General features: G+C 46.4%; 1 protein-coding gene across 6 annotated transcripts in view; it reads left to right on the top strand.

The window, feature by feature from the left end:
* Positions 1–20,924, top strand: part of SORCS3 (sortilin related VPS10 domain containing receptor 3) — a 465,994-nt gene that overhangs the window by 412,157 nt on the left and 32,913 nt on the right. For all 6 annotated transcript variants that reach the window (XM_045025354.1, XM_045025356.1, XM_045025355.1 and 3 more), the window contains 4 exons: positions 2,040–2,173; positions 6,745–6,858; positions 8,742–8,913; positions 17,725–17,911. In XM_045025354.1, coding sequence (XP_044881289.1) covers positions 2,040–2,173; positions 6,745–6,858; positions 8,742–8,913; positions 17,725–17,911 — 607 coding nt within the window. The remainder of the gene's footprint in view (positions 1–2,039; positions 2,174–6,744; positions 6,859–8,741; positions 8,914–17,724; positions 17,912–20,924) is intronic.

Below are 20,924 nucleotides of genomic sequence, written 5' to 3'. Positions count from 1 at the left end.
TGCCAGAGACGTATAAAGGGGCCTTAGTGTAAACAGGAATCTGGCCCAGTTAGATAAACTCACCTAAAATCATTGGATCAGTCACTCGGGAGACACCAACAGGGGAATTCTGTCAGCTGAGAGTTGTGAACCCAGGAAAAAGGGTAAAGAGCTCCAGCTCCATGCCAGTGTACTTTTAAACTTGTAACAGTGTTTAGAAATTCCATTCCACTAGCATGTGCTGTTCCTCATTGCTGGTTTAAACTCAGGTCTTGGAGTTCTGGAGTCTATTTCTGGCTCCACCACTCACTCAGGCAAGTCCCGTCTCTGTGCCTCCATTTCCCCATCTGTAAAATGGATATAAAAGTATCTACTTATCTCACAGAAGTTTGGAAAACTCTCAGGAGCCCTTTGCTCGAAGAGGACAGAGAAGATCATATTATTATTTTATTATATGTATATAAACTTTCTCGTCTGTAATCACCTGCCTTATTATCACATTAGGGTCATTTGGGGCCTTGGGAAGCCAATGGGAGTTAATGCAGTCCTGTCCTTCGGGGAGTTGTTTGTAGGGTTGGGGCCCTTGGCAAAACGACCACACGGTGATGTCACAGTCCTTTCCATGGTGATGAAGTGACATTACAAACACTGAAACTGTGATGTCACTGAACGAAATCAGCAAGAGAAGATGCATTAGAAACGAGTGTCATGGAACCTGGAATATATCGGGTGGATAGAGCCATGACACAGAACGAATAAAACTAATGCAGAATGAAGCAAGGGGAAAGCATCTGCTAATCTAGCTGGGCAAACTGTTTGGACCCCTTTTAGTCCCTCTCAGGCGCACCTCAGGCTTCACTATCTTCATCCTATCTTTCTTAGACTGCATCTCTGGGCTGACCCCCCTCTCCTTGCCTTCTTATCAGCTGCCTTAACATGACAGGGCCAACTGTGTTTGGTACCTGGAAGCCCTTTTCCTCTGGGTTCCTGTGACAGCATCTGATCAAAGTGTCTCAAACTCAGCTTCTTCAAACCAAAGCATTATGTATTCACCCAAAGGAACATAGCATGCAGTGCAAAGGGAGAAGCCAGAGAAAGTCTATATGCGTGGGCCTGACCTACACCGCAGTCTTCCCATGCAAATTCTTGTGAGTTCCATTCAGCCTGGTTACCTCCATCTCTGACTTGGGAGAGATGGCTGGCTTGCTGCAGTTTCTGTATCTTTCTGCCTGAGCCTCATCTCCAGCAACAGCTTCCTTTAATTTAACTCTGTGCAGTCAGGCATGATAATATCAAACAGGTAAAACATGATCTGTATAAAAAGTAATGTATATAACTCCCTTGTTCTTCATACCATGGGATCATCTTGGCAATCAGTAATCATGAGAAAGATAAGGAATGTAATTGTGCATTTTGGTCTGGGTTGGTTTGTTTTTGGGGGGGCGGGGTTTGGCTCAAACAAGTTATTTCAACCTAAGAGAAAAGACGATTGATGGTAATTCACCTAAACAATCTGTATCTGGTCGAACTTTCCTTCAAACTTCCTCCTGCAGTGCTTTAGAAAACCTCAGTATTAATCCCCTACACAGCGCTTGAAGAAAATGACCGAGTGCTACAAGGCAGTAAGGTGTAGTGGGAAGAGGAGGAGTCAGAGCTTTGTCGCTGACTCTGTGCGTGACCTTAGACGAGGCACTCAATGATGCACGACTTTTGCCATATTCAAAACAGAAATAATCGTTCTGTTTCAGTAACAGGCGAGTCACAAGGGGGCGGCTGGTGGGATACTTTGATGAAGTTAGCGTAGGGGGAGGTTTACGAAGCTGTAAATGGGAGTTAGGAATCTGGGAGACTTGATTTGAAGTTTGTACAGAGGAGGTTTTTAAATGTGTAAATGGGAATTAAGCACTAGTCCCTCCTGACTTTCAAAGAGCGCTTAACTGCCCAAATCATCCCCCAGAATGCTTTGATATCCTGCTGTATAGTAATAGTGGTGGGGCAAAGACTAGAAATCCTCCATGTTCTTCTCCTCTTTCTAATCCACGATGGTTCCGCTGCCAAAGGGTGAGCCTTGCGTCATGGGAGAGAGGAAGATCTATAAGAAACGCAAGCCTGGAGCCCAGTGTGCCCTGGGTCGAGACTACTCCAGAACCGTTGTATCAGAACCTTGTGTCTGTGCCGAATGGGACTTCGAGTGGTAAGTATTCTGGCCCATTGTAACTCGTGTTCCTGCTGCTGTTGGTTCTGTGCCTGTTCCGAACCAGCCGGCTCAATGTATATGGAATTCCAAGGGTGGGCTGTGCAGTGCTAAGGGACTTTTTTTTGCAGATCATTCTAACAAAGGAGTTTCCCCTCCAAAGGGTGCCCCTATAGGGAAGGAATTTCAGCCTCACTTGACTTCTGTAGCCACTTGAGGCTGCATCGTGGAAAACAGGGCAATGATTTTCATTTTAGTCTGGGAAACTGTTATTGCTTTTCAGCAACACTTTATTAAGAAATGTCACCAGCAAAAGCCAGATCGGCCTTTTTTCACACACACCCCTCCCCCATGTAGTGTGGGCCTGTCAGAAGTCACAGGCTGCTTTGCATAAATACTGATGTTTTGAGGTAATGGCATCGTAAATTCCAAACTGCTCTGAGGTTTTTAAAAAAACCCTGATGTTGCTCGTACATTTGGGGAAAGTGTCCGTGTCTGGGATTTCTGCAGGAGGATGCTAAGGGGTGACTAACAACAGCTGATTCTCAAAAGGGTGGGGGTACAGACAAGGTTTGGGCGGTATGCACAAACACCCAGCAGTTCAGATGAATCCCTGAACTACCTGCACCTCTTGGACAGCTAAACTGGGCTGGGAATGCAACAAGAAGAGGTTGTCTTGGGAAGATGTTTTTATTTCCTGCTTCCATTTAAATAGGCAGGACCAAATCCTCAGCTGGTGAAAATCAACCTAAATTCATTGAGGACTTCTTAGGCTGGATTCCATTCAAGCCTCCTGCATGACATCTGTGGAGCTATGCCAATATACGCTAGATGAGGATCTGATCCACAGTTTTTCTTTTCAAGACTTCCTGATACAGCTTTGGCTGGGACCTGGACATGCACCAGGTGCAGCCAAAATGAGAAAAAATGTGAAGAAAGATAGCTGCCTTTTCCTGAATATCAGTGGTGGTTGGTCTAAGCAAAGGTTTAGGGACATCAGGTAGATTTTTTTTTTCATTTTTGCTGAACCAGTTGTTCATTTATTCCTAATGCATCCATGAAATCTAAGACTCTTCTGGATTATCCCAGGAGATGTGGCACATTTGGATGTTGGTCTCACCCTTAACGAGAAAAGCTAACATTTTATAATAAGCACCGAACCTTCCTGCACTGTCTACCCATACCACATCATTTGGTTCTGCCACTGTGCTCAGCCTGTCACTGATCTCCACAGATGCTTTTGTGTTTGTCTGGTTGGTTACTGCTTTGAAGCACTCCTGCTTTCTCATTCCAGAGTTCAGCCTGGTGTATTTTTAAGGCTGAAGTGCAAAGCTACTGTAATTTAATTGGCCTTAAAATGCAGTTGGTACCTTGGAGAGTGACTGTAAAAATGGCACCTTCTTACTCAATAGACCTGCTTCCTGTATCTATTCAGTATCATTTCCACCTACCTTACACACTAAAATAAGATTTTACTGCCTTATTCTCCTGTTAGCCCTGCAGAGCCAACACAACTATAGCGGAGACAGCTGGATTCTACTCCAGCTTGTGCACCCTCAACAGAATCCTTAACTGCTTCTGAGTGCTGAATCTTCATTGATAGTGATGCACGGGCCAGAAAGAACCAGTTAACATTCCAATCCTAGGTTGAGTTTGCAGGGCTGACAGTTACATGGTGGGGGAGGGAGGAACAAAGCAAAGGGTTTCAACAGTGACAAGTGACTGGGGCACCTCCCTTTTGGATGCCCAACTGGAGATATTTTAAAGGGGCTTGGTTTTCATGGTTTTCACTTTCTGGAAAACATGGCCCCTCCAGACATCTCAAGTTGGGCATCCAAAGTCACCAGGCCGTTTTGGAAATCTTGGCCAATCCATATTTTACATGTAAGCTGAAGAGATCTGTTTGGGAGTCATTGAGGGGCAATAGCTCAGTGGTTTGAGCATTGGCTTGCTAAACCCAGGGTTGTGAGTTCAATCCTTGAGGGGGCCATTTAGGGAACTGGGGTAAAAATCTGTTTGGGGATTGGTCCTGCTTTGAGCAGGTGGTTGGACTAGATGACCTCCTGAGGTCCCTTCTAACCCTGATATTCTATGAAACTAAGATGCTTGGAACTCCATCTTTGTCCTTATGACTTAGTCACTATTCATGGCAAGACCACCGTTACAGATGAAAGCACATGGGTTCGCTAACCTTGTGTGAAGCGTGTGGACAGATACAATGAGGGCGTAGCTGTGGCTACCTACATTCAGATGTAATCATTTTAAAAATCAAACTCTTGCCTTGTGCAGAAGCAGTGGAACTGAGAAGTGTTATTAAAATACATGCTGGTATTTTCCCCCCCTCCGGTTCTTTATTTACTCTGTCAAGAAAGGAAAGACAGAGAAGCAGTTGGACTTGATTATTTCCCTAACTTATGCAAACCCTGGGGCTTGCAAGCGGGAAGGTGGGCAGCATGTGAGATTTTAATATACAATTACCAGAAGTTAATGAACGAGCCCACAGCCTTCGGGGCATACAGCAATGTTGTCTTTAATTTTATTAAATATTTATGCAGCTCTTTTCTTCTTTTGGGCAGAGTACGGCTCCTCCTGAACATTTTTAATTACGCAGTCACTGCCAGGCATTCTTTACTGTGCCAGGCTGACCCTCTGAGAATGATTAAATGGAACGTTGCGACAAAGCGCGTTAGGGAATTTCTGAACCTTTTCATGCAGCTTGGAAATCTCTGTCCTCCAAAGAATACTGGCAGCAGTGAGGCTGCACAGTGAATTCATCTTGCTAAAACCCTTCTGTGAAGCTTTCCGTTCAGGCTCTGGCATGCTCGTGGATAAAACCAAGAGCATCGCAGGACGTGTGGAGCCTTCGTCATGTCTGTGGTTCCCATAGCGCTGGAGTTTGTTGGCTTGTTGTGAGATGAACTTCGTGATCATTTTTTTATTCCTCCTCTTTATCTCAAAATCCCCACGTTAGCTCCAGCGAGCCAAAGAGGGAGGCCCAGAGGATTTGATCCAAAGCTCACCAAAACTAATGAAAAGACTCCCGTTGACCTCTTTGCGCTTCTGATCGGCCTTGTGACTTCATCACTGGGAGGACAACTGGGTGTGAGCTGGGTGTGTTTCCATCCCCTAAAGGTTCAGGGAGGGATCGGTGAGCTGGATTCCTCTCCCCCCCGAATGACAGTAAAGGTTTGTCTACACTGCAGCTGGGAGTGAGCCTCCCAGCCCAGGTAGACAGACTCACTGTAGCAGGGCTCAAGCTAGCATGGTAAAAATAGCAGTGTGGATGTGGCAGCTTTCAAGCCACTCACCAGAGTCAAAGCTCGCCCGACCCCCAGAGTCTGAGCGCTGGTGGTACGCTCTGCAGGGAAGATGCACCTTCTGTTGTGTAATCATGAGCCTACCAGGGCAGTTCCAACTGTTTGTTTTAAGTGCTCTTTTGAACAGGCATCAGTCATGTCCTTGTTTGCTCGTTAGCCCTGTCACTGTTCAGGCATGCTGTTCATCTTTATTCCTCGGCTAATCAGTCAAGATCGGCTCCCGGCACTTTGCGTTTTGTGCGATGCTTCCCTGTCGCGAATATGGCGAGATCCTGGGACGTGGCTTGGTTCATGGAATCAAAGGAAATGCAAAAAAATAAATGGCTACAGGTTTAGTTAAGCTCGAAGTGAATCAGATTTTCTTCCTCTCTTGTCACCACATGGAACAAAAAGCTTCCAAAGTTGTGCAATGCTTACTGTTCGGCAAAGCTTTCTGGGGCTGCATTCTTCCCCATTCTGTAGCATAGCCCATCGAATGGGTCTCCCATGCTTCCAGTTTCAGTGTTCAGTGCTGCTTAGCAAAGCGTTAGCCTCCCTAATTTGGGCAGTCACTGGGGTCCCATTCAGCAAAGCACTTAATCATGTGTTTAAATCCATTCCAATATTCTTAATGCCCAACAAAGTCAATGGGGCTTAAGCGTGTGAGTTGTGGAATTCGGATGGACTTAAGCATGCATTTAAAGTTAAGCATACATTTAAGAGCTTTGCCGAATCAGTTATTCTGGTTTTACTTTGCCATGAGTCAAGACTCCTTCTGACACCCCTGGGAGTTTTGATCAAGAATGGACACAGTGAAATCCGAGTAAGGCATCCAAGTTTGGATACTTATTGATGGACTAGAAGGCAGGATGAGTAGAAAGAACAGCCCTTCTCCTGTTCCCCCCATCAGTAGCATGGCTTGTCAAAACCCCCGCATTTTCTCTTCCACTATGGTCATTAAAAATAAAGCTTGTTTTTTCAGGAAAAAGAAGTTAGCTCAAATTTCCCAGCCAGCTCTAGTAAATAGGTGATTCCCGAAGATTGTGGAGACCCAGGGCACATAGAATCTTAGAACTTGTAGGGACCTCAAGAGGTCATCTAGTCCATCCCAATGCACTCGGGCACAATTAAGTATACCTGGACCATCCCGGACAAGTGCTTGTCTGACCTGTTCTTAACCACCAATACTGGGGATTCCACAGCCTCTTTAGATAAACAGTTCCAGTGCTTAATTATTATGATCTGATGCTCCTCATTACCTTTCTGTTTCCATAGTGACTATGGCTATGAAAGGCACAGTAACAACCAGTGCATGCCAGCTTTCTGGTTCAACCCGTCCTCCTTGCCAAAAGACTGCAGTCTTGGCCAGAGCTACCTGAACAGCACCGGGTAAGTAAGTCCAGCTGGCTCTCGCTTTTGGTGACCTTGTATTTACGGTAAGTCTAGACCATTAGCGTTATCTCTACTCTGCCTGGCGGGTTTCCAGCCTTATTTGCGAGTTGCTTTTTTGCAGCCTCGTCTATATGGAATTGTGCCTCATTCCTCAGGCACTGAGAGAAGTCCATTAACATAAGTGACATGTAGATATTGCATTGCTCTCAAGTGATATATGATCCTGGGAGCCCACACTTCATGCCACCACTGCTGCAAAAGTAAAGTGAGAATCAAAATATCCATCTGAGTAGCTGCTGAACATGTAAACGGACACGCTCAGGGTATTTTCCGTGATTTTTCATATAATTTGTTTCTCTTTTACTGTTCTTATTTATAACAACTCTTTAGGAAGCTTGGATTTATGCTGTGCATCCTTACCCAATTTTTCCCGCCTTCACCCTGTGTATTTAGTAGTTTGTGCAGTAGCACTGGGTCTGCACATACTGGTTTGTTACTGAGACATTCCTCATATTCTTAGGCTGCTTGTGCTTTGAGGGCTGACGCAGGGTTGCTCACGAGTACCAGGCTCTGCCCACTGGTCTGTTTTGGTAGGGTGGCTCCAGAATGTTGGGCTCCAAATGCTGGTTTGTTTTGATAGGTTTACTCTGGAATGCTGGGCTGCTGATGCCGGGTTGTTTTGGTAGGATTGCTCCAGAACACCGGGCTGCAGACGCTGGTTTGTTTTGGTAGGGTTGTTCCAGAATGTTGGGCTGCAAACACTGATTTGTTTTGGTAGGGTTGCTCCAGAACACCGGGCTGCAGACGCTGGTTTGTTTTGGTAGGGTCACTCCGGAATAGTGGGCGGCAGACACTGGTTTGTCATTTTAACATTCTTTGTGTGCCTCAGCAGATGTCTACTTGGAGGTCTGTTGTAGGGTTGCTCATGAGTGCCACGCCCTGCTCACAAATGCTGGCTGTGTCCTGGAGGTTTGCCAATGAAAGTTGGGCTACTGTAAGGCTGTGTTCACGGGTCTTAGGAAACCACTCCACGGGGAAAGATTGTCACTAAAGTGGGCTGGCTGCAGCTGGGGGAGCCCCTGGCAGCAGGGATGTGCTGGAGTGGGGAACAGCTGCTGAAGTCCTGCTCACCTTCCCTGGTTCTGCGAGGCAATGACTAGGAGAGTCAATCTAAATTAAATTAAAAAAAAAATTAATTGGAGATATACCAATCTCCTAGAACTGGAAGGGACCTTGAAAGGTCATCAAGTCCAGCCCCCTGCCTTCACTAGGGGGACCAATTTTTGCCCCAGATCCCTAAGTGGCCCCCTCAAGGATTGAACTCTCAACCCTGGGTTTAGGAGGCCAATGCTCAAACCATGGAGCTATCCCTCCCTCTCCCTCCTGTCCTGGAACAAGGCAACAAATTGCCAAGTGTCCTCACAGGCAGCTAATCTCTTTGCTTTGCTTCTGAATGGAGCCAAGAGAAACCTGCTCCTTGAATCATTTAAAACTGAGCTGGACAAAGCTCCTGCCAAATCATTCAGGGTGCCTTGGAGCAGAATAGGAGCAGACACAGTGTAACGAAAGCATAACGAAATGCCATAATGCAGGAGACAGGGAGACGGAACAGGGAGCTGAATAGGCCTTCTCCAGCTTTCAAAGTGGTATGCAGAGAATCGGCTCAACAATATGAAACTGTTCTCACCAGTGAAGCCAGGGTCCCCGGAGACGGCTGGATCGTGATTTGTTTGGCTTCTGCGGATTAATAAAGCCTTTGAGTTTCTTTGATTTGAGGGGAGCATGTGGGCTGTCAGCCTGGGGCAGCTCTTTGGAATGTGTACGTTACAAAAATAAAACCTGCTCTCCCGAGCCCCACCTGAATTGTCCATGTTCCCCAGGTATCGGAGGATTGTGTCTAACAATTGCACGGACGGGCTGCGGGAGAAATACATGGCCAGAGCGGAACAGTGCCCCGGCAAAGCCCCACGTGGGCTGCACGTCCTCACCTCTGACGGCAAGCTGCTTGCCCAGCAAGGGCACAACACCACCTTCATCATCCTTATGGAAGAGGTAGGTCTCTGGGCTTGCTGGAGCACTGAAGTGCGTGCTGCCCCCTTCCTTTCATTTACTGGCTTCATCAGGAGAATGGCATTCAGGTGGCCAAACTGGAAGCCTTTCGCAGAAGGTGGGTGGAATGACGAACGTCCCAGTGCACGGAGGGCTGCAAAGCTCTACTAGTTATCATGATACGGTGTCTGCTGGCTGGAGCAGCCTCGGCACTGTCTAGCCCAAGCCTGTAGAAGGACACGCCAGGATAGGGCATAAGTGTAGGGGAAGATTTTCAGAGACACAAAGAGCGGTGAGATGCCCGAATCTCGTTGATTTTCAGTGGGAATTGGGCTCCTTACTTCTGTTCGCCTCTTTGAAAATCCAACCATCAGCTGTTTCAGGTGGGCATAGAAATCCAGCTGAGACCATCCCCCTTCTCTTCCTTCCTCTGAAACATTAGCCCAGTCTGAGGTTAGTACAGATGGCACCAGACAATACTTCTGGCTGTCATGGTCATAAGGAAGTCCCAGGTCAGAGTGATGCTGGGACTCCCCTCCTAGACCCCTGCACTATTGATACAAGCCCTGACTAAGGAAGTATACCTCTGGCTAGCTGCTGTTCCCCTCTGAAACTATAGGGAGTGATGATGGCCATGTCTTGTACTGCGGTAGTGCCCAGGAGCCTTAGTCATGGACCATGGACTCTCCGTGCTGTGCCAGAGACCAATGGACAATGCTAGCCTAGGTCGCGCTGCACAGTTCTGCAGCAGGTGGTGGAGTCTGTGGCCTACCCCCCATCCGCTGGATAAGGGCGTTTCCTGGGGCCTCGACAGCAGTTGCAATAAAAGGACCTTTTGCCTGATGGCCTCCCTTGAGGATCCTAGAGATATAATTGACCATGTTGCAAAAACCCCCATTGTGGTTTCAACTACCTAGTTCCCTGTCTGATGGTCTCAGCTTAGAGGGCAATGGCTGAATGGCGCACGAGAGGCTCGGCTACTCTCTCTCCCATAGAGGGGCTCCCTGGAGATCAGAGTTGAGGGCGCAATGGAGAAATCTGTGTCTGGGCGGGTTTCACTGCCACTGCTCATGATCTGTGGCTAAGTAGAGGGGCCAGCTCACTGCCCTGCTTCCGGGTGGTTACACTGCTCAGGCAGCTACGCAGGGGCAGCTGGGGTAAAGCTCTGGTATAGGGTAAAGCCAGTGCAGCTGGCTGTGTGCCATCCAGTCTGCCCCCAACACACCCGGGCCTGGGGTTGTGACTGGAGAGGGCTGGGGGTAAGAGGGGGCAGGGCCAGAGATCACTGCCCTGTAGCCAGTCCCCGTCAGTGTAACAGCCCCTAAGGGGCTGGCCCTTGGGATCAGGACAGCGTGATGTGCGACGTAGCCCCACTTTCACCTCCCTCATTCAGATGCACCCAGGGGGAGCTTGATGTGGCTGAGGATTATGCCCGAGCGATCCAGTCCCCAGGGCACTCAGAGTGGCATCTGGAATCACCGTGTTGCCATGAGCCTCTGGCACGTGATTTGTCAGGATCTCTTGGAAATCACAGACCTTTGGTCTGATCCCCTTTGCCAGCCTCCCATGGATAATCGATTGCTGTGGCTTGCCCCCTAATACCGCTCTGTATTCAGCAAGGAGGCCTTCGTTTGGGGTGAGTTTGTCCAGAAAACTTCACCACCAGGTAGTGGATTGACACAAAGCCTTGACAGGTCACCGATTCATGGCACTCTCGCAGGACAATTTTCAACGGCATGTGTTGGGACATTAGGCACCCAAATCCCACGGAAATGGTATTTGGGGGCCTAAATCCATCAGGCTTCTTTAAAAATCCCAGCTGTATCCATTTTGGACACTGCCATTTTGTGGATACCTTTAATCAAACATAATTTCCTTGTTAAAAATCTCCCAGCCGACATTGAATGTGCTCGCAAGAAAGAAACGTGGGAAATTATCAAATGCCTTCCCCGTGTCACAATGACAGGGCAGATTGTGTAGATGGGATCAGAACGTAAGTGTTAATCATCCTTGGTAAAAGGAAAGAGAGAATTTGAGAAATCAGGTTTACTTGGCAATCTGTGTTCTGTTTGTTTATCTTTGTGCAGTTCACTCAGCTCAGACAAAAAACCCAGGTTGGTCAGCTTCACTGTCTGTTTCTGGTCTATTTCGCTTTCCTGCTCTAATTCAATGGAGGTGTCTTTAGGTTTCCAAAGGACAGAGGGATGCTTTAATATTTTTAAAAGTAAAACTTTTGTCATTGATTTCCTTTAGCCTAAATACCATGATTATGAATTATGTGCGCTACAGTGTCTTCTAAAGGCCCCAACCAAGATCAGGACCCATTGAGCCAGGAGCTGGACAAACTCATAAAAAGAGACCATCCCAGCCCCAAAGTGTTCAGTCTTCACAGAAAAGGCAGAGGAGGGATAGGAAACAGTATTAGGGAGGTGAAATGATTTGCCCAAAGTCACTGGTTTAGTTGGGGATTGGTCCTGATTTAGTTGAGGATTGGTCCTGCTTTGAGCAGGGGGATGGACTAGATGACCTCCTGAGTGATTCTGTGGTGTCACTATAAGATCTGGGACCAGAAGCCATCTTCCCTGACTCCCAGTTCAGTGCCCTAGCTATGGTATCATGCTGTCTTCTAATACTTTTTTCTAACCTGATGGTTTTTTTAAGTATCCACATATTTTTCATTAAAAAAAATATAATGTAATGAAATGGTTCATTGTAGCCAGTCTGAGATGACAGGGTCTCTTTGCATAGATTCATATTCCTCCTGCTTCTGCACAATGGGAATTTCTTGTCTACCTGGCTGATTCTTTTATCTGTTTAGATTTGACAGGGTATAAAGATTTGTAGAGACATTATTGAGTGGGAGTTCAGAAAAGAACAGACAATCTAAAAATTAGGACTCTAGTAGTAATTTATTAGGGAACTCGAGCGGAACAGCTGCAGACAAAGAATGATAAACAGACAGGAATAAGGTTGCAGGCAAGGTAGTTGAAGAGTTGTGTTGGCACAAGGTTTCAGGGATTGAAGGATCTGGTGAATAAACAGATAGGTAGGGTTAAGATATTGAAAAGGGATCTGATTATAACATTTTAGGCACAGGGCACTGGAGCTATCTACTGTTACTAGAGGTGATCAAAATGTGTCCATTGAAACATTTTACTAATAAAAAATGGATTTTCAATTAAATGTAAATTTTCATGACAAAAATTCTGTTATGGAGAATTTTTCTTGGGAGTTTTTTTTTTAGGTAAAATCAAAAAGGTTTCAGTTTTAAACAAAAAAAGTCAGTTTTGTGCTTTTTTGACAGAAACCTGAAAACCGTAGGGAAAAAAAATCAGAGAAAACAAAGCAATTTTCATTTTCCTCAGCTCTGATTATTACAAAACTTGAGGAAATATAGTAAAATCCCTGCTTCCCTCTAGTTTTCAAGCCAGAAGTATGTTTGACAGGGCTTTAAAAAATACTAATGCGTGTGTGTGTGTGATTGTGCATGTGTTAGTTATGTGCTTGGCTTCATGTGTTATAACAGTGTGCCAGCTCCTGAGATGGGGTTAGTGTGTAGCTCCGTTCAAGTTGGTGGACAACACAAGACGACGATCTGATCCAATGGCTCTGTGCTCAGTTACCAGTGACTTCTATTTTGTCTATTTCTGGGTGTCCTGAACATGCTAGTATGAATGGCTGGACCTAAGCTCATCCATTAGGAGCTGAAGGTTATGCCACATGTTCTTCCGAAAGGTAATTTTCCCTAGATTTATGGTGGATCTTGGATTTCACCCTATTGCGTAGCGGGGTGTTAAAAGATCTCCATGCTGGTAATCCTACAATAAGCACATGGTGGTGGGTTTTATATATTGAAGGTATATATAGCTTTGTTATATTTTTATTAATTTAGTTCTGGATTGTGACTTAGATTGTACAGTTAAGCAATAAGGAAGAAGGAATAAGAATACACTCCCACCTGAGCTCCCTGGACCTAGGGTCCGGGCACACACAAGTAAGCATAGGTCTGAGTCTCTTTGTTGGTTTGCTGAAGTAGGTGGGAATGGAGTAAGTGAGCCCCGGGTCCCCCTGCCACTCTGCACCAGGTGGGAGCTGTGCCACTGAAATCAGCTCCCTACCATTGCAGCCTTCGTTCTGGTACTGCAAGGTAAGGACAGAGCTGCTCAGCTGCAGGTTTTTATTGCTAGCAAACTGAAAAGACAAGAACAAGCCTGAGCAAATCTTAGGACTCTGCATATTTATTCCTAGATGGTAAAAATATGTAAATATATAAAGGTATGGGTGGAAATCCTGGCCCAATTGAAATCAATGGGAGTTTGGTATTGATTTCAGTGAGGCCAAGATTTCACCCATTCTCTGCACGCTTGTGGGCTTCTGACAAATTGCCAGTGCAGCCGTCGATCTGGAAAACTTTCCCAGCTGAACTCCAGTGAGGAAGAGCTGCCAAGGTATCTTATAGGTAACACCCATTTCCACTGATTCCCGCTGCCCGTCAGCTGCCCCTTGCATTCCACTGACCGAGTTGCAAGTGTTACGGCAGGCCATTACCACATTCCCATTGAGCTGTGTACAGGACCAACGCTATAGAAAGTGCCTCTTGATTATATCTGGAGACCAATGATTTTTATCCATTTGAAATGCCTCCACTTCATTTCCGCTTTAATTTATATTCATAAACCCATTGTACGTGGGGCAAGCAGCCACCTTTCGATATTCCAAATACCAGTCCGCAGCAAAGGAAATGGGGAAAGGCAGATTAGCGCTATCGCTGGCTCTGCATTAAAGAGCGAGGCCAGTAATTGGGTGGAAGGATCATCTGCTACTGTTTAGCTATTAGAAATCTGTTCCCTAATCTCCATATCAAAACCTTCCCTTTGTAGGAAGGGGAGGGGGGGAAAAAACCAACAAACAAACCAAAAACCCAGCCACCAATCAATAAGGGAAACAAAAAGAAAATGACGTGGACGAGCATGGAACTCCAGAGATGGGTGATGGAGTTTTCGCCCAGAGGTCACCAGGACTGAATCCAGACCAGCTCTGTTTTCTGCCATACGTTCAGTGGCATCCCTGTGAAATGAGTTTGTAGGCTCAGTGCAGGCCCACACAGAGAAATCTTGTAGCATTTAACAGGCCGTAGTGAATTCATAGATTCCCAGGTCAGAAGGGGACACTGCGATCATCTAGGTCAGAGGTGGGCAAACTATGGCCCGTGGGCCACATCTGATCTGTGGGACCATCCTGTCCGGCCCTTGAGCTCCCGCCCGGGAAGGCTAGTCCCCTGCTTTCCCCGCTCCTCCTCAGCCTCAGCACGCCATGCAGCCAGAGCTCTGAGCGGCGGGGCTGTGAGCTCCTGCCGGGCAGTGCGGCTGCGAGAGCCACCGGCCTGCCCCAGTGCTCTAGACTGCGCGGCGGCATGGCTGGCTCCCACCGGGCAGTGTGGCTGCCAGTCCTGGTGCTCTGAGTGGCCTGGTAAGGGAGCAGGGAGAGGGAGGGTTGGATAAGGGGCAGGGGATCCTGGGAGGTGGTCTGGGGACAGGGTGCAGGGGTGGTTGGATAGGCGTGGGATCCAGGGGGGGCAGTTAGGGGCAGGGGGTCCCAGGAGGGGATGGTCAGGGGACAAGGACCGGGGGAGTTGGATGGGTCGGGGGTTCTGAGGGGGGCAGTCAGGGGGCGGGAAGTGGGAGGGGGCAGATAGGGGGCGGGGGCCAGGCTGTCTACGGAGGCACAGCCTTCCCTACTCAGCCTTCCATACTGTTTTGGAACCCCGATGTGGCCCTCAGGACAAAAAGTTTGCCCACCCCTGATCTAGTCTGATCTGCTGTATAACACAGGCCAGAGAACTTCCCCAGAATAATTCCTAGAGCTGATTGTTTAGAAAACCAATCCGACCTTGATTCAAAACCTTCCTTTAGTAACCTTTCTATCCAATTTTTGAACTGTCCTGGAGAGTACAACAGAGCATTCTGTAGGGTGACCAGATGTCCCAATTTTATAGGGACAGTCCCAATTTTGGGATCTTTTTCTTATATAGGCTCCTATTACCCCCCACCCCCATCCCGATTTTTCACATTTGCTGTCTGGTCATCCTAGCATTCTGTCCTTGCTAAAGAATTCTATAGGATGGTTTAAAAGCGTCCTATTCACCCTCTACTAAATCCTCTGGGTTTTATAGCACTCAGTTACATTTCTACAGAAGCCTGTTTGCTTCTTCCCTATCAAATTCAATAGGACTTTTCCATGTTCCATGAGAACAAAGGTGAAATGCAAGCCCCATTGAAGTCAATGGCAAAATTCCCCTTTGATTTCAATGGGGCTAGGATTTCACCCAAGTGTCATCCTCGCAAAAGCTTCATGCATGCACAGCACCCTGGCTCTTTGTCCCAGCAGAGAGGCCATGGATGGAATGGACCTGGCTGTTAAGTGATACAATCCCTATGGCTCAAGGCAGAGCTACATTGGCTGGGAAGAAGCTAACACGGTCACTGTCTGTGCTGTGGAAGAGATTCCACTCCCCGGCGCTGTCAGTCCAGCTCTGACCGTCACTACGTAAAAGGAAGTTGTAACGGTAGGGAAAGATTTGTCCCGGAGCCTGAGTGGACATGCTGCTGTGTCATTGGCTTTGTCCACCTTTTGTTGTGTTTCCTAAGCCACTTTCCAATTGGTTGGCTGCTCCCTCTGCAGAGGATCAGGGGGAAAGAGGGGGTGTTGATGATCAAACCTTTTTTGGTGGATGAGGACAAGGGAACTGGCTAAGTCTTCCTGATTCTCTGCTTCAGACTCAGTGCAGGTTAGCGCATCCTGAGTGCTGCTCTAGCTTGCTTCAGGTAGTTATGGTATCCAAAGGACCACCTATCACCTCCAGCCAATGCTCCTCTCTGCCCCCAGTGCACTCTGAGGGCTGCAGGGAGGGAGCCAGCCGTCTCAGCTTTAAGCCTGTTGGGGATGCTATCACACTGGGGGGCATCCCAAACAGGGAATTATGGAAGGCTTCTGTTCCCTTCGTGCCACGTGACCTGCGCAGAGAGAGGAGATCAGAGCGGAAAATCTACCCTGAATCTGGTTGTTATTGTGGGAAGCTATCCCTGTTTTGCACAGCAAATGCAAAATGGTGCTTTTAATCACCTGGCCTCTTTGGGGTTTAATGCAACCCTGCGACTATGGTAGTTTATTCCAGTGAAGTCCGAGGGAGGGAGGTGGCTTGGAGAAGTATTAACTGGGTCTGAGCTGCATGGTAGTTTCCCTCCACTAATTAGACCAGCATGTAGTGGATCTACATCATTAGCCTTGATCCTGACCCTGCACATTGTAGCACGTGGGAGTTTTGCTGTTGACTTGCGTGGGAGCAGGCTGTTTACAGCAGCTCATGAAAGCAAGTTAAACTCAGGAGCAGTGGTTGATCTTGAGCTGGAATCTCTCTCCTCTCTCTGAATAGTTATAGAGATAGAATCTGTTTGATTTCTGGAGTGGAGCATCCCAGGGATGTACTCAGACATTCTCTCTCTTTTACCGACTTTCCCAGTCCAAACTGGATGCGATTGGAATCCTTATCACCTTAAAGAAAGGATTTCGGGCCGTGAGTGCTTATCTGCACAGAGAGCTACACAGATTTAATGGAAGGGGTGATTTTAAACTGACTTAGTTAAATCGGTGAAGAACGCCATGTGGACGCTTTTATTTTCGTTTAAAGCAGGCTTATTTTGATTTAACCAGAAACAAATTTAAAAATAAACCACTTTGGGTCTGTCTTCACTGCAGTTAACTCGGGCGCTTCCTTGCGTTTTAGCCCAAACCTCCCTACCATCCACACAGCAAAACCTTTGACCTGGGTTTGTAGGTGCTCCAATTTCAGGCTAGCTCACCCAGTTGAGGGCAGAGGTTAGAACCCGGGCCCTGGTTTAACTGAGGCTGGAACCTGTCCACTTTGCAGCGGGGATGCTGGCTAGGTCACTCAAGTGCTGACAGTCCTCCAGTGCCCTCCCCACAGTTCCCTCCAAAGGGCAGACAAGTTCTCCCACAATTGACACAGTTGACTGGGAAAGAATCCTAGAGTATCTCAGCACAAAGAACCATGGGATATGTCTCCCCAGACACACCTGGGTGAGTGTAGAAACAGTGAGGATGCAGTAGCATGGGAAGGGCTTTGCTGTGACCGCATTCATGCCAGGGTTAGGCTAACCTGGGTTCTCAGACCCAGGTGCTGATCACCTGGGTTAGCTGTTCAGTGAAAACATACCCTCTGAGACCAAACTAACAGGGGTTCGAAACTGTTTAACTGAACTGCTTTAAAAACTGATTTAAATGAAACCATTGCAGTAGACAAGGCCTAAGACTCTGGGATTTCTTGTCTGCTGCTGGTCACTCATTTGTACTCCCTCCTCTTCTTGTATGCAGTGCACTCCAGCAGCACCTGGAAGGTGCTCCTAGCTAGTCCTTCAGCAGAGATGTAACCTGCCATCTATGCAGCTCCTCCCATCTCAACTGCCCCCAATATAGACACATCTCGGGTGCCCCATAAGCAGCACTGTAGTGGCGTTCTGCACCCTTGAACCACTGGTTCAGGAGTGGGAGGATAACACCTGCTCGCACCTCTTAATGTCCAGGTTGTTCTGGGCATTGATGATATACAATAGATATAATATAGGAGCTGGGCTGGCTCTGGCTGTGTTTGGGGGCATTGCAACATTTGGCAGCGATCGTTTTGCCATGTGCCGGGGTTGTCTTCGCACTAACAAAGTGAAGCTGAGCAGCGGGATGGAGTGTAACATCAATCACCCTTATCAGCCGACTTCCTAACCACAGTGCTCTCTGTTGCAGGGCGATCTCCAGCGGACAAACATCCAGCTGGATTTCGGAGATGGTATTGCCATGTCCTATGCTAATTTCAGCCCCATAGAAGAGGGCATCAGGCATGTTTATAAGAGCGCTGGGATCTTTCAGGTGACGGCCTACGCGGAAAACAGCCTGGGCTCCGACACTGCTGTCCTCTTCCTACATGTGGTCTGTAAGTTGATGTCAGTGCTAAACTCTAGGGGTGAAATTCTGGCCTCATTGAGGCTAATGGAAAAACTCCCATTTACTTCAGTGAGGCCAGTCACCCTAGGAAATTTCTCATCCCGGCCTGTATACATGGCTCACAGTTCATGCAGTCCCAGCCCTATAACTAGCATCCTGACCTGCAGGATGAATTTCACCACGTTCTTCTAAAAGAAGATTCTCCGTTCACATATGCAACGAGGGATTTTAAAGGGCCAGCTTTGTATGCAGGGGATAGATGAACATACTTCAGACAGCAGGAATCAATCCCTCAAAACACAACTCAAACCTTTCCTTAGGGTTTTAAAAACTGCAGGTAGTTTTAGCTACTGTTTGTGATAGTTATATTTCATTCTCATGCTCTGCCGCACTTTGTGGTTCTGGACAGTTCTGAAAAAGAGAAAACACCACAAGATTGGTTTATTTCATCAGTATCTCCAACTTAGCAGAAAATGCTACATAGCTCACAAATGAACCTGGTCTCACCAGTCTTCCCATCAGTTTCTAGACCAAATAGATGTGGACAAGTTTCTGGAGAAGCAATATAAATGCCCAAAAATACACACTGCCTTGGCTTGGCTTATTGCTGTTATGAAACAGATCCATAAAAATACACTGCAAGAAAAAATTAAATAATGTTACCACCTCTCGTGATTTTATTGCAAATCTCATGATTAGAGCTGGTTGGAAATTTTCCATCAGAATGATTTTTCAACAGAAAATATGGTTTCCATGAACTCAAAATGTTCCGTGGACACGATTTTTCGATTTTCCTTCAGGCAAATCAAAATGAAATACCTTGTTACACGTTCCTTCAACATGAGTTGAGTCCTTTCAGTTTGTTAAACTGCACCAAAACATTTGGTTTCAAGTCAATTCAACATTTAACTGCATCAACATAAGATGATGTGGTGCCCTTGGGAGTTGTAATTTGGGTCCTTTGTGCCTCCATTCTCTCCTGTGGACTTCTTGGCTGATCTGCATCTCCCATGATGCACCTCAGTCTCACTTCATTGAGCCATGTGGTGCATCATGGGCTATGTAGTCCACCCAGAGTGCCTGGCACTGAGGGAAGAATGAGGCAAAATCAATTGAATGCTGATAGTCTTCCAATGCCCTTCCCCACAATTCCTCCCAAAGGGCACACAGGTTCTCCCACAATTGACACAGGTGACTGGGAAGAAATCCTGGAGCCTCTCAGCACAAAGAACCATGGGATATGTCCCCCCCAGACACATGGGCGAGTGTAGAAACAGTGAGGACGCAGTAACATGAGTAGGGCTTTTTTGTGGGCATGCTCACACCTGAGCTACGCTAACTTGGCTGCTCACACCCAGGTGCGGATCACTGGGGTTAGCTGTTCAGTGAAAATATACCTTCTGAGACCATACTAACAGGGATTTGCAACAGTTTAACTGAACTGTTTTAACACATACAGAGGCAGATACAGTTTAAAGTTGAACTGACTCAAAACAAAACATTTCAACGTTTCTGAATCAAAATGGTTTGGAACTTTTCATGTTAGAAAAAGTTTTGTTATTTTAGTATGTCTCAATATGGGACAAAAACAAATATAGAAATATTGGACTTTTCAGTGGGACAGAAATCCTGATTTCTATAATTCTCTGCTCTTGATATCGCTCTTTTCTGAAATCCCCAATTCCTAAAGTCACGTGACCGTGTTAAAATCTCAGCTTTCATTTTGAAACAACGTAAGTTTCTAGGCCTCATGGCTTCAAGAAAAGCTTGAAAATGAGAGCCAAGCATATTCTAATGGCTCAGAAATCAGAAGAAAAATAAAACAAACTCCAAATATATTATTCTTTTTTATTATCCTGATCTTTGGGTCTGTGACTCATGATTTTTGAATGTTTGGGGTGGGCAATGCTGATTAAATATTACAAAGTCATTAGGCCTGGAACATTTTCTGGAGCATTAATAATATGTGAATACTTATATAGTGCTTTTCATTTTTAATGTATTTGACAAACGTTAGCTATTTTATCCTCACAAATGCACGTGAAGGAGGTAACTATCATTAACCCCATTTTATACATTGGAAAGCTGAGATCCAGAGTAATTAAGTGACTTTCTTAATGCCACAGAAGAGAGTGAATAACCCAGGATAGGAATGCAGGAGATCCGAGTGTTCTGTCCTGTGCTTGGACCATTAGGCCACCTAGTCTGAGAGCTCCTGTTGCAGTCACTGCTATACCCTTTAATCCAAGTTCCTGATGGAAGTTCATGAAGCTCAACTATCTTCACCCTCAGCCTGCAAATACACCTTCTCTCCCTCCTGCGTTTCATTTGCTGCACTCCCCGAGGGGTACGCTTGTCTAAAAAGTGTCCAAATGGCAAGAGCCAGTGGAGAGGATCGGTTTTAAACTCCAAGCTAGGTGTGTGAAAGAGTAAAAATGTGCCTTGAATCTTGTACCATGCTTGTAATTCCTTCAGAATCAATCACAACTGCATTTAACATCCAGTTATTGGAGCATTAACTGCTCTTGGCTTCACCTTGGGCCATTAGCTAACAAAAGTAGTTGTTAGCCAGTAATAGCAACCCATTGCTCAGGGATTATTCAATTTTATTGTTGGATTTGCTGTTCGATATTGAGATTCTAGAGCCGGGGACTCTTTGAGCCTCTTTGTCTTCATCTCCCTTGTCCTCTTAGACCCCATCACTGTCCCTTTGGACCTGTAGCTTGATCTAAAGATTGTGTATTAATTATATTGATTACTTAAGAATTCCCAGTTATCACTTTGAGGTTTGACAGGTGCTTGTCTCAAGATCAGGCCCCGTATTATTAAAATTACTGTTCAGTTGGGAACCCTGATGTGCACAGTTGCAACCCTCACACTTTAGGAAACCGTCTGTACTTACAATAGTTTATTAATACCTTTAGCAAAGTCACAGACACTCTCGCCCAGCAAGGTAGGTAGAAACAATACGGAATGTACATCCAAACATCCATATACTCACG

The sequence above is a fragment of the Mauremys mutica genome, chromosome 7 (genome assembly GCF_020497125.1).
Source record: "Mauremys mutica isolate MM-2020 ecotype Southern chromosome 7, ASM2049712v1, whole genome shotgun sequence".
Lineage (NCBI taxonomy): Eukaryota > Metazoa > Chordata > Testudines > Geoemydidae > Mauremys > Mauremys mutica.
Note: the sequence above shows the minus strand (reverse complement) of the source record. Positions and strands in the feature narration are given on the sequence as shown.